At 44.1% G+C, this 14,360-nt stretch overlaps 1 protein-coding gene across 1 annotated transcript in view; it reads left to right on the plus strand.

Moving 5' to 3' along the window:
- The window catches only part of LOC311509449 (receptor tyrosine-protein kinase erbB-4), a gene marked incomplete at its 5' end in the record, with an annotated part of 240,178 nt that overhangs the window by 223,622 nt on the left and 2,196 nt on the right, over window positions 1-14,360 (plus strand). Inside the window, 8 exon segments of the mRNA XM_084574670.1 lie at window positions 4,369-4,530; window positions 7,266-7,341; window positions 7,539-7,685; window positions 12,190-12,287; window positions 12,466-12,574; window positions 12,577-12,635; window positions 13,883-13,907; window positions 13,910-14,167. Of these exon segments, the coding sequence (XP_084430796.1) occupies window positions 4,369-4,530; window positions 7,266-7,341; window positions 7,539-7,685; window positions 12,190-12,287; window positions 12,466-12,574; window positions 12,577-12,635; window positions 13,883-13,907; window positions 13,910-14,167 (934 nt within the window).

The following is a 14,360-nucleotide window of genomic DNA, read 5'->3' on the forward strand; positions in this document are numbered from 1 at the left end:
TCAGGAGCAACTGCTAAGTTAAAAAAAGCATCAAAAACCTGACTGAACTGATGCACCGAGCTCTGACATCAAACACGAACGATTAAATTATTAAATTGTTGTTGCGCTTTTTTACAGTACACAATTATTGAGGCAAAAATGAAAAATAAATATTCTAGCAAATAAATAAATAAATGCCTCAAGGACAGCTGGGACAAGTTAAGCAAAGCTTACAAACCTGACTGATCTGACACATCTGGAATAAAAAAATTAAATTATTATTTTTTATAGAGCGCAACTACTGCAATCATCACAACTAAGACCAAAAAAGGAATAAATCTAAAATAATTATACATCCAAATATATAAATGAATGACTCAGTAAATAAGTAAATATACCATAAAAAGCATGCAAAACAATATTAAATATAAATGTAGGCATTAAATAATGAATCGCTATTTCTTTAAATGACAGCACGTTTTGCATTGTGGAGCAGAAAAATAAAAGTAAAAATGGGAAACTGAATTATATACATTTGTAGAATGAATAAATGTAAATGCAAAAGGATAATAATAAAGAATTAAAATATTTTTTTTGGCATATGTTTAAGTTAACATACCATATATGCACAAAAAATTATGTAAAAAAATAAGTATGTGCTTTAATTAATAAAAATGGTTCATAATTAGCTGTTTCTTTTAATGGCAACTCCCTCCCTCATAAATAAATACAATAATACAGAATAAAATGAATACATTTATACGTTTAATTTTGGCAGATTTGGTCCTCCGTACATTGTTGCCATTGTTACTGATAGCTTAAGTATAGGTTAAGTATTGATTAAGCATAAAATTGGAGTCTGATGGATTTTCCTGTCTTTAGTTCTGACAAAGAAAGTGTTTTTAAGCATGAAACCTGCACTATTTTTATGCTTCTTTGTTACCATGAACAAAAAAGCAATGAATTCTGAATTCTTCCATAAAGGCTGCATCCCATTCCTTTTCTGTTCTGTGTAGCCATTAACAAGTAATGGTTGTTGCCATGCAGTATGTGCCTGAATTCACAGCTTAATACGGCATTTTATTAGCTTTGACTCTCTGCAGTACATCCCCACACCGACGGAGAGTGCGTAATGGGTGGCAGGACTGACTTGTCCTGAAGCAAATTCTGACTTTTGCAAAGGTCTTGGCTAAACAGCTATTGAAAAGTTACATAGAGTACAGTCTTTTCTGGAAAAACAACTGCCATAGCAGGACTTAACGCTTCGAGGGCTTGAAACATACAGTCTGTATCATTCGGGATGTGCTGCTGTGTCCTTAACCTTGATACTGTAGTGTGGCGCGTGGTTTGCCAAAGCTCTCGGCGCGCTGTGAGAGCTGCAGGGGGAAAAAAACGCTTCATGGAACCTTTCGTGTAGGGTTCAAGTGCGCGTTTTCTAACTGCGGCCTTCCATGAACTGGACAAATGCATTCAAAGCTCATCCGGTTCTGAACGAACGACAACATTGAAATTTTGCTCAAATTAAACAGGACATTTGAGCAAAATGGACAACAAACACAACTGATTGAATCCAATTCGATTTCACTGGGAAATGTAAATAATAGAAAAAGGCTCCTTTCCCACTGCTTCACACAAAAAGCAAAGGCTTTGCTTCAGTAGCTTGAAAAAAATTGGACTTTTATAGGTACAAGATCTCAGCAAATGTAACCGGTTGTCCTTGAATTCTTTGCATGCTCACTCCCACCTCATTCTCTTCCCTCTCCGATGCACCCTCCTTTGTTGGGGTTACATTCTCTCAATTGTTCGCTCTCATGGTGTCGCAGGCTCTAAGGTGAATTTCTGCTAAGTCCGCAAGGGCTTACATCTGTCAGCAAGTGCTTAAAGGCTCTGATATGAACTTTAGGAGCCTTTCATGCAGATTGTTTCTGTCTGAAAACCTTAAAAAAAGAACGACCCAAGGTGCTGCAGCTTCGCCTTTCTCTGTAAATGACATTACCCTTGTGCATGGAAGTGCTTTACTGTACTTGTTGGATGAGTCAAAGACGAGACGCATTTTTGTACAGCAACATGAGCGTCGGATTTCTCTTAAAGGTCAGCGGCAAATGTATACTTTTAACTTTAAGTGCAGCAGCACCCTGTGGAACATTCGGAATGGCGCAATACCGCAGAAACGTCGGTTTTCATCCGAGTCAGTCGGCTTTGCTGTCTCTGCAGAACAATATAGAGAGAGAGAGAGGAGAGTGATTTTGCCTTTCAGGCAGGCAGGTACTTTACTTATGTACTATATATTCAAGCTGTTGTTGCGCGCTGCTCGCAGTCAGCAGCTCTGCTTTGTTGGGATGACCAATATGTTTGAGAAACCCCGGAAGCTCTTCAAGAGGTCGAACCTCCACCTGTCAGTCACGCGAGAGTAACGGCTCAGGGTATGGCAGATTGAACTGCTTCTTCTGCATGTTCTTGTATGATCTACGGGCTACGTAATCACAAATTAACCATTCTCCCTTCCCTTTATGGACCTCGGGACTCTGGGGATTGTGACTCTTAAGCAACGTTAAAGCGCCACAATCAGCGGGACCCTCTCGACCTGAACCAGCCGCTGCCCCCACATCCTCCTCCGGGACGCTGGTGTTTACCGCCCAGGGTGGCTGGAAATTAATTGGCTCCTTGAGCTGTTGTACATTCCCCCTGTCAGCGCGATGGCCTCCCCTCATTGCCCCGTCACTTTAAGTCGAAGTGTATTAATGGACTGTGTGGCCCATTGATTCCTAATTTCTCTCGACGTCGACATCGGGGATAAATATTGCATGGCACGGCCGTCTTCTGGCTTATTGTAATCAGCATTGTTATTGATCGCCTGCCCGAACCCCCCAGAAGTAATTTATTTTAAATACACTTTCAGTAAAAAAAGGGCGGTGCCAGGACACAATGTCTTTACATTGGTGAGGAAGTAAAAAGGAAAGTGTCTCAAACTGGGAGATGAAAGAGAAGGAGAGTGAGAGACATGCAAACCGACTGGGAGATAGAAACATTTCAAGAATGCTCAGTGAAATATGTCTTGCTCGTGCTTATGGGTGGTCTCCATCAGTGTATGCGCCGTACATGTGTGTGCCTGCGCATCTTGTCTCGGCAAGGCCGGCGGATGATGGATGAGGGCTCAGCTTGCGGCGAGCCAGACGTCGGCGCTATCGATTTGTCCTCACGCTCGTCTGGGAGGACGGGCCGGCTCGCCGCGTCGAGCATTTCAACACGACGCGCAACCCCCATCCGCACACACAAACATATTCTCACCGTAAGCATTTCAAATTGGCCGATGATTCTCTCGCACCAGTGGCGGCGTGGGCCTTGGTTGAAATTTTTCATTGTCTGCTGAGTACAATGAGTGCCTCCTTCCCCACCAAGGTGTTTTTATTGATCCACTCGTGAAGTGGCATCCACTTGTTTAACATCCACTCTAATACACTTCAATTGGCCCAGCCTTGCCTGGCTGCGTGCTCGGCTGCCTGTTTTGTTCAGCTACGAGCGCAGGAGGAGTGTGCCAGACGGGCTCACGGAGGCGGGATAAAACGTGATCGCTCGTCTGAGCGCGAGCATTCGTGAAGAAATTGTCAGTTGTGTTTGTCCTATACATGTAGGTGAATCGTCATCTTCGCTCGGCTGCGAATGGGTTTTTGTGCGACTGTCAAATTCCCAGTGAGCATCAAAATTTCTAAGTTTCCATTCTCTCCACTCAAGGCTTCGTTGTTTCCCCTCCTTACTTGCTGTGTTCATAATCAACGCTAACAAACTGATGGGCCATCCATCGTTCTCCCTGCCCGGCCGTCTTGAAAAATGGCCTCGATTACAGAAGGGGACATGCCGGAGACACAATCTCAGTTGTGACTCGACGAGATTAGATTTTAGCTGGACACGTTACAAGTGCCGCGTTTCACGTGTACTCCATGTTTCACGTCTCACGGTCCACCAATGTAGAGTGATTGAGAGCTCATGCAATGTGAAGGTTTGAGGGGTTTCCAAAAGGATATATTCTCTAGTCGTATCGCTGTCATCGAACTGCATCTCAAAAATCCTGCAGTTGAGAAGTATTGAGTTTCGTTTGGGGAATTCTTCTGATTTGAGAGGCAGTACTCCTAGCTTGTCAAAAAAACTTTCTGACATCTCTGAAATACTGTAAAACCTGTCTGGGACTCTCTGTCTCTTTGTGCATGAGGTATGGTAACGATGAAAGACTGAATCTAAATGTCTGCATGCGGCGTGCGGTTAATGACAATGACAGTTACGGCAATAATTTTATGTTAGCGCTGACATTTCCCCGCTTCCGTCGCGAGGTATAAAATGATGAACGGCTCCGTGACGGGGGTTCACAGTCGTCCCCTTCTCGTTCTTCCTCAGGGGATGATGTACCTGGAGGAGAGGAGGCTGGTTCACAGGGACCTGGCGGCTCGGAACGTCCTGGTGAAGTCGCCCAACCACATCAAGATCACCGACTTCGGCCTGGCGCGGCTGCTGGACGCCGACGAGAAGGAGTACAACGCAGACGGGGGCAAGGTTGGTGTAAGTGGAGGCGTGTGCGTATCTTTGTGTTTGTGCAGTACAGCCTGGAGTAATTTAAAGGGGAACTACTGATTTTTACAACCTGCACCTTATTTCTGGCATAAAATATGATCGTTTAGTCACCCATATAACTTTTGTATCATTTGTAGTCCATCAGGAGATATTTAGATGTGCGTATATCCATAAAGTGGGAGTGACTGGGGCACCGAAATGCAGCCTCTAAATAACGCATTATGGTTTGTGCTATGGTTCGTCCACAACCTCAGAATCAGAAAAACATTCAGCCATGTTGCAAAAAAAAAGCAGTAGCAAATTACAGGTAAACAAGCCGACCGCCGCAGCTGCGCGCGGCACTCAGAGATGACATCATCCAGGTCAGAAGACATCATCCGGGGCCTGTAGGTCAATTTACAGACCCCAGAGGATGATAATAGGTAACTCCAGACTCAACGGGGAATAGCACTAACATACAAAAAGAAAATATGGGTGAAATGAACGAGTTTTGCGGCAGATAATGCGTTATTTATAGACTGTATTTCGGTGCCCCATTCACTCCCACTATATGGATGTACGCAGATCTAAATATCTCCCGAAGGACTACAAATGACACAAAAGCTAATTGGGTGAGTAAAGGAAAGCATTTTATGCTAGAATTAAGGTCCAGGTTGTAAAAGACAGTAGTTCCCCTTTAACACATAAAAGTTAGTGGATGTAGTAAATAGTGATACTATAAACCAGGAAAGCATTATTCAGGGCTACAGGTGTTTGTGTGTCTCTAAATGTCTACACAACTGTAGTTGTATCTCTTATGTTACATCAGCTTAAATATAATTTAATAGAAGTGTGTTGTTTTTTTAGCTAACAGTCACAAAGTTATGTTCATTTATACATGACAACTAAAATGTGAAAGATCCAAAGACTCAAATCATCATTTCAGCTTTAGCAAAAGAACATAATCCGTCAAATATGCGTATCTTCAGCCATGTTTAGCACATTGACCAGCAAATTAGCATATTAGCTAACTTTGCCTACGGTGGCGGCCATTTTGACACTACGCTTAGATCGCTATTACATTTTTTTGCTTCACACTGACCTCCTCAGCACAATCTCAAGAGTTTCAAGTTACTGATTAAATTTTATTTTCTATATAGCAGCAGCACAACAGAAGTAATTATCCGCATCGCGCGTCAGAAAATATGTCGCGTTTTTTGTCATTCTTGGGCCAGATGCAAGAAAGTTGGTGACATAAATTGCCATATAAATATCTAAAAACTTGGAATAGAACGTTAAGCCTGCTCAGACAATGTTTTCACCTAATGCATTCCCTCAGGAAACATTTTATGATCTCAATCCCCAGTCTCAAATAGTCTTCAACTCAACATTGTGAATTATGCTTCATTGTGATGCATAATTTTCTTGTTTACCAACCAAGAAGGGAGAAAAATTTAACACATTGTCCCATCTCATGTCAAGCCTTTTGATGTGGATGGAGATCTTCGCGAAAACAACTGAAAGCGACAGCACCGGCGCGAACACAATTTCCCGAAGTAGCCAAAAAACGTTGCCTTCTTTTTTTTTCCTTTGTGAATCAGGTGATCACGATGAGAGATGCTGAGAGATAAACAAAAATACAGAACAGAAGCCGCGAAACGCCTCTGGTCAGGCAAACTCAGGTGAACTTTGTTTTAGCACAATACAATTTAGAAGCACTTTATCCGAGCAAATAATGCAGCCACCGTTCCAATCAGTTTGTTTTGTTTGGGGATCCAGACTACATTAATCAGAAGCCCCTTCTCTTTCCCTCGCTTGAGACTTACTATGCAAATTGTCCTGATCAACTCGCTTTATTAAATTGGCTTGTTCATTGCTACATCTATTCAGCTCTCGGCCTGGAGGTAGCCATTGCATCTTGAGTTGGAGCTATTATCCCTGGGCACCGGAGGGAAGAAGAAGAAAAAAAAAAACTTTATAACCCTGGCGAGTTTTGACGCAGCCATCTGAGTGATTGACTCCGTGTTGGTATTCACTGATGCCGTGATAAATGAGCGCTGTTGTCAGCACATCTACATGTATGCCATAAAAATAGACACGCTCTGGGAGATAATTCAGCAGAGATGAGAGTGGAGTTGCCGTGCCTCCAACCTGAAGCATTTCATTTCCTCTTTTCCTGTTCATTTCCCTGAAGAGGAAGTGTGTGCGCGTCGAGCTTCCACGCGAAGCGAGGGGATGGCGTGCACGTGCGTGCCTGCGGAAGGGCCAGATAATTGCCTTGTTCAGTGGACAGCTGAAAATCCCCCCTTTACAGTCAATATGGAAATCATATGGCAGTTAGGATATGACAACGTATGCCATTGTCCTTGTCAAGAATGTCAAGGGACGCGTTGTTATTACGAGCTTGCGCCCTCCCTGCTTTAAAGCTACAGGCTATTGAGATAATGCAAGACAAATGGCCAGTACAGTCTCGTTTAGTATCTTAAAAAGCTCACCCACTATTGATGATCCCCGGGTTGGACGGAATCTAATCAATCACAATACTTGAGTAATATTGAGCAACGCAAAATGATGGTTGAAAGCGCGGTCGATTTCCCAATATCTCACGAGCGCTCCAAGTAGAAAGAGCGTAATGGAAAATCTGCAGTTCATGTAAATAAACAAGATGAATGAGAAGCTAATAGTTCAGACTACTGTCCTTTTCTTTTCTTTTTTGTTTGTTTCATCTCCCTGTGTCTCCTCAGATGCCCATTAAATGGATGGCTCTGGAGTGCATCCACTACAGGAAGTTCACCCATCAGAGTGACGTGTGGAGTTACGGTGGGTGCCGAATGTGTTTTGCGTCACCGCTTTCCATGCTTGTGGGAGGAAAGGAGCAAATGACCTGAAATCCTGTTTGCTTTATTTGCATTTTTGCCCGCTTACATCTACCTTTTTCATTGTCTCTTTCTCTCACCTCCCCGTCTCTCCTCATCTGTGTGGTTCTCTTATCTCCTACTCAACGGCACGAACTGCAGGAGTGACCATCTGGGAGCTGATGACGTTCGGCGGCAAACCGTACGACGGCATCCCAACGCGAGAGATCCCAGACATCCTGGAGAAAGGGGAGCGCCTCCCTCAGCCGCCCATTTGCACCATAGACGTCTACATGGTCATGGTCAAATGTGAGAAGACACACTTTCGCATATAAACTACCTGCATACTAACATGCAAATATGAGGTCAGATATGGTGGCTCTGAAGTGACACCCAGCAGTACTGGTAATAGCAGTAATAGGCTTGTTTCTACTTGGACGTTAAAGTATAATTGTGTCATATCATGTACAAGTCATATTTTAACAATTAAATAGTTTAAGGAATGTACGCAAGGAATAGTTTCTGTAATAGGAAAGCAGACGGTCGGCCATTGGCCATTGATGGGCCATTGATGAGCCGTTGTTGGGCCATTGTTGAGCCATTGTTGGGCCATTGTTGAGCTAGTGTTGGGCCAGTGTTGGGTCATTATTGAGCCATTGTTGAGCTAGTGTTGGGCCAGTGTTAAGCTAGTGTTGGGTCATTGTTGGGCCAGTGTTAAACTAGTGTTGCGCCATTGTTGGGCCAGTGTTGAGATACTGTTGAGCCATTGTCGGGCCAGTGTTAAGCTAGTGTTAGGCCAGTGTTAAGCTAGTGTTGGGTCATTGTTGGGCCAGTGTTAAACTAGTGTTGAGCCATTGTTGGGCCAGTGTTGAGATACTGTTGAGCCATTGTCGGGCCAGTGTTAAGCTAGTTTTGGTCCATTGTTGGGCCAGTGTTGATATACTGTTGAGCCATTGTCGGGCCAGTGTTAAGCTAGTGTTAGGCCATTGTTGGGCCACTGTTAAGCTAGTGTTAGGCCATTGCTGGGCCAGTGTTAAGCTAGTGTTGGGTCATTGTTAGGCCAGTGTTAAACTAGTGTTGAGCCATTGTTGGGCCAGTGTTGAGATACTGTTGAGCCATTGTCGGGCCAGTGTTAAGCTAGTGTTGGGCCATTGTTGGGCCATTGTTGGGCCACTGTTGAGCATCTGCAGCCTTTGTTTCTTCAATGTGTTATTGTTTTTAAAGGCCACACAGAAAGCTAATTTCATCTGAATATTTAAATACACAAATATTGTTCCAACGATATGACCCTTTAGAATGAATAAACTGCAGACCAACTGATCAGCATCATTCATGAGAGGCCAGCTCTCTGCAAGAGTTTTATAGCTCTTCCTTGCCCTTTTAAATCTTGTCATGGTATAATATGTATCACCAAACTGTACATCCATACTGTGCACCATCAAAGGATTAGCCTGTAAAAATTATTCAGTAGCTACATATCCCCCTCTGCAAAACATTATGGTCGTCTGAGCCACAGGTAGCAACATTAAGTATAGCATTACAGAGCAGCCCTCCAACACAGTGCCATGGAGCACATAATCTTGTTTTTTATTTCTAAATCATGTTTATACACTGCCGCAACTCAGCTTGAAGTGTCACAGATGAGTTGTAGTTTAATAAACGGGTTTTAATATTCATCTGTTGAGATGCGATTTGCGCTTGGAGGCTTCATTTCAAGGCTAGAGGAGATGCTGATGTATAAAGAGAGGGAAAAGAGATGAACTGCTGTCGTGAAACTGGGATGAGATGCTGGTTTATGGTCTGAAACATGCCGTCCAGTCCTCATCAGGAACTCTGCCCGCATCCTTGTTGGTGTCATCTTCCATCTGGACAACCACACCTCCTTCCCAACTGACTCACCCCGGCACTCCCTCCAGCTAGTGCAACTCGCCCAAAATCCCGCAATCTCTTCATCGTCCACAGATTCTCCCATGTCTCTCCCATCTTGCGCCCCGTCCGCTGGCTGAATTAAGAACCGCGGTGCTGGTGTACACGGCTGCGGAGGGATCCGCCCTCCCATATTTCCAGGAAGCAGTCCAGACGTGTATGCCAAACCATGCTTTGAGCTGTGCCAGATATTGGCTGCTTGGCTGTCTTTCCTCGCACCAGTCTGGCCATCACTCCACCCTATCTGAAGTCAGCTATGGCGGAGTGACTTCCATTGGCGAAAAATCCAATAAAAATGACCTTACATCTATTCCCCCTCATTGGTTTCCATGGTTCCCCATTTTATTGCAGTTTTTACTTCTTACTTTTTTTAATTATCTCACCCATTGCTGCACAAATATCTGCATAATGAATATAGTTACTATATATACTACTATATATATCACTGACTCCTTAGAGGGAATATGAACTAGCAGGGTACTCATTGTCATTCACTCTGCAGAAAGCTTAAAATGCCAAATGTGTTGAAAGAGTATGATGTGATCCAGCTCAGCGCTTGATATCAAAACATATTCCCATGACAAAAATGTTAATCCAACTAAAATGTCATAATATCTAATCTTTGCCAATGGCTATTGACAGCACGGGAGAAACCCATGGAAGCCCTGCAGCGATTCATTCTAGTAACAATGCCAACTTATTCTTTCTTTCCCTCCCAAAGGATGGAAATACATGTTTTGTGGTTTGTAAATCAGCCTGGGAATGTCAGGATAATGGTGTTTCATGACATGCCGAGGTCAAAGGGGTTCTGTTAATTATGAATTCCTGATTTATTAGGGGAGATATGTGATCTAATACTCATTTTTAATACTAAAAGCAATTGTTTTTCTATATCTTTCTGCCACACTCAAAGTGCGGTAAACGGAAAAAGTCAAATCAGGTGATGGAGCACCAATCTTCTTTGGCCTTTGGACGTCTCCCAGACTCACTCAGTTGTTCCCCCTCACTTCAACTTTATTTGCAAACATACCACAAGAGACAAGTGTCAAAGCAGTGATCAGAAACAACCACAAAGCAGTGTAGCGCCAAACGGTCTGAAACCAAATGGAAGCTCGACTATTGGCCGCATTCATTTTAATTACATGTTGGCTGAGAGCCGTTGTTTGTGATTTTTCCCGTGCCGCCACGCTGCGCGGCCCCGTCACCTCAGCGCCACCCCAATAAAGATGAAATAGAGTTTGATTGCTGGAGTAATTGCACCTCATTGAGGTAATGTGCCTGCGTGGGGGGTGGGCGCTCTGAGCGGAAATTAGATGAGCAAAATCAGGCAAGGCAAGATGACAGCAGAAAGGGTCAGGGTTTATTTAAGGGGGAACTAGCTTTACATTGGAAGTGGCACCGACGGAGTCAAAAACGGTAGCTTTTATATACAGGAAGCATTCATGAGACAATATATCCTGATTTGTTAAATGCTGCATCGATGTAGTAATCAATTTCTCGGTGTTAACTGCTAGATTTGAAATAAAGTGAAATGAAATTACGTTCCCTGGACTCCCATCTAGAACCGCTTGAAGCAGCCAGTCCCCGCTATGGCCATTGTTGGAGATAATGTAACAGAGATGGCGACGGTGAAATCGTCAGCTCGGTTTGCTTACAGTCTGATCAGAGCTGAGGCACCACCTGGCGTTTCACTTCAGGGGTTTGCTGTGTTTACTGCAGAGAGAGAGAGAGGGAGAGAGAGAGAGAGAGAAACCTGGGATAGAGACCATAATGAAAGACACTTTCCTGTTCCTTAATAACTACGTCTGAGTTGCCCTTGAGCAAGTCACTTAGCCCTCAGCGTGTATTGTACCAAAAGCTACCGTGCAGAACTTTTGTCTCGCCTTTGACGCAGTAAGAGTAATTACCCAAACACTGCATGACGTATGCCTCCAGTACACCTCAGTCCTTCTTTGTTTCAGAGCTGTCCAACAAGAAAAAGCCCCCACCAATGGTATTGTAGGTTATTTTGTTATGTGAACCATCAGAAGTTTCACCTCCTATCCAAGCGGTTTCTTTAATTCCAAACATCTTCAAGAAACGCAATTGCCCAGTTAAACTTTCTTTTTGACATACTATGACTTTGATGACTGGTGATCTTCACAGAGAAACCATCAGAAACTTTGCTTTGACTCTCCAAATGGTCTATTTCATTATTTTTGACCAACAGGGAGCAATTTCCTAGAACCTTGGTTACGTTTGTGACCCTTGTTTCTCTGCCACAGGCTAATTCGATGTAGCCTACGTCATCTCTGTTGCTATAGTTGCCCCCCTCTTCAGTGTGGGCAAACAAATGAGTGTTGGCTGACATTAAACACATGCTAATCTTGCTGCTAAGCAGATTTAAAGCTCAAGTGCACTGCAAAATACGGAGAAGTTTGCCTAGCGGTTATTAGCTCAATCGGCACTGCTTGAACTCGTCCATTACATCAAGCCCTTGTCAAACATTATAGCTTTAATTCAAGTGGAACCCTTCTTGCTCATTCAGTGGACAGCATGGTATACTTAATAGAATACGGTTGTTCAAGGACCTAGCGGATGTTGTCGAATATTGTTTTGATTCCGAATGTATTGGTGCACAATGTGTTGCTATTCGTGCATCCTGTGGCCTTTGCGGTGTTAAATAAAACTGAATCATGGAGAATTGAAAAAGCATTCAAAGGTCTTGGAAAATGGTGAAGAACCTTGCAAAAAGGTCCAACTGAAATTTAAGAAACTGCGATTGTGGACAATAAATACAAACACAAACTTTTTGCTCAGGTTCTTGTTTGTTATACATGGATTTATCTCAATGACCTCTTATTCTTTTCCTCACACCCCTCTCCTGCTCTGTGTTTCTCCTCCCCAGGCTGGATGATTGATGCAGACAGCAGGCCGAAGTTCAAGGAGCTGGCGGCCGAGTTCTGCAGAATGGCTCGTGACCCCCAACGGTACCTGGTCATCCAGGTGTGTTTGCCTCAGCAGGTTCACTGCCAGGGCTTTCAGTAACAAGGCTCCTCTGTGCGAACTGCTCGAATACCATGCAATGAAATAAAGGACTATCAATGAAAACGACATTTAGTTAAAAGCCTTCGAGCATCTGCAGTGGGAGTTAAATGAGATGTCGCGTGTGTGTGTGATTCAGGGAGACGACCGCATGAAGCTTCCTAGCCCCAACGACAGCAAGTTCTTCCAGAGCCTACTAGACGAAGAGGACCTTGATGACTTGATGGATGCTGACGAGTATCTGGTGCCGCGGGTTTCAACATGGCTCCTCCGTCTTGCACAACCCGGCCTCGGGTAGACTCCAACAGAGTAAGAACCCAAACATTTCGTATGCGCTCATTTGTGTTTTGATAGAAAGATCTATAGACTCCTTTACAATCTGCCGACTCCCCTTCTCGTTGTCCTCTATAAGTGCTCAAGGTGGTTAAGAACTTTCAATACACTGATGATTTTCCTCTGCTAATGGCCCACCTCCATCATTTCCATCCCAGCCTGTGTGTCTTAAACATGGACTCTTTAACACTGGCTCCCCAGGCCCCAGGTTTCATTACTCAGTGCTCCAAAAGCAAATACCAGACTCTCTCTTAAAATGCCGGAGCCGTTTACTAATAGACAATGAGTGCAGGCTTTGCGGCGAGCTCTGCAGTATGCACCACGTGCCACCGGCCCACAGCTTTGCATCTTATCCACCTCTACCCCGGCGACCTATCCGTTTGCCAGGGGCTTTTTGTTCCCTGGCGGCGATGCACGTAGCCCCCAAAAAACAAACATCATAATCCAGCAAGGGTCTAGGATGGTTAAGGTCAACAAGTTGAAAATCTTTTGGCACCTGCATACCTAAACAAAGAGAGGAATCCGTTGTAAAAATCCATCGGTGCCGTCTTATCTTTGCTGATTTGCACTCATACTTGAAAAGAGGAGCGGATAATGACTTGCTTTGAAGAAGGGATGAACAGAGAAGTTTGGATGAGGGGGAGGTTGGTTGCAACAGAGGGACGACTGTGGGAGTAGGTGGACAGATATAACCCCGGGACATTTCCTTTTTTTTTTTTTTTTTTTTTTTTTGTGTTTTGTTGCTCCGCTTCCTGTAATTGCTGCTGTAGTGCTCGTAGCTGGCGCGAGTGCAGAGGAGTTGGCCTGGATTAAATAGCCCCCGGCAAGCCAGCACAACACCACGAGAAGCCCTGTGCTTCACATGTCATGTTTTGTATTTTCTTGTGGGGGTTTTTGTTCTTTTTTTGAGGTAAAGGTGTTTGAATCGTAGCTTCGCCCGGGTGCCCCTCACAGTCCCTTAAGGCTGATGACTACACCTACAGAAGTTTTGTCGGAGAATTTTACTCGAGCAGGCGGCAGCCTGGGTTAGAAGTCTCACTTCCTTTGCTGCAGGTGGCTTAAAACTGCATAAACAGACTCGAGCTTTTATTATTTTTTATGTCTGCGCTGTTGTGGATCAGTTGAAATTAAATGTATTATCTTGTAGCTAAATAGTGCCAGAAGAAACCTATATCCAAAGATAAACACATATATTGTTTGCTGTCCACAACCCTTTACCTCAGAACCAGTTTGGCTACAGAGATGGTGGTCCAAACCTTCCGAAGGACCCTTGGGAGGCGCTCAAGCTTGTTCAAACCAGGAAGCCACAGGTGGCCCAGGTCCGGCCCTCGAGGACCAGCGCTGCAACGGGAGCCTGCACAAGAAGAGCCTGAGCCAAGCTGTCGGAGAAGACAGCGGCGGTCAGAGGTACAGCGCCGACCCCACCATCTTCCTGGGGGAGAGAGCGTCCAGGGGGGACACCGACGAGGATGGGTACATGACTCCGATGAAGGACAAGAGCTCTTCAGGTAAACGCGAAACCGAAAAGAAGCTTAAAAAGAGTCCAGGTAAAAATGCTGCAGCCCTGCGGGGGGGGTTTGTAATGAGCTGTATTTAATTCACAGCACAGTATAGATAATATTAAACCTTAAAATAACTGCGCTTCATTATTTTAATTTCTCACTAATCTACAAAACGCAAGGATCACAGTGGCACCGAATT

The sequence above is a fragment of the Chelon labrosus genome, assembly GCF_963514085.1.
Source record: "Chelon labrosus genome assembly, chromosome: 24".
NCBI lineage: Eukaryota > Metazoa > Chordata > Actinopteri > Mugiliformes > Mugilidae > Chelon > Chelon labrosus.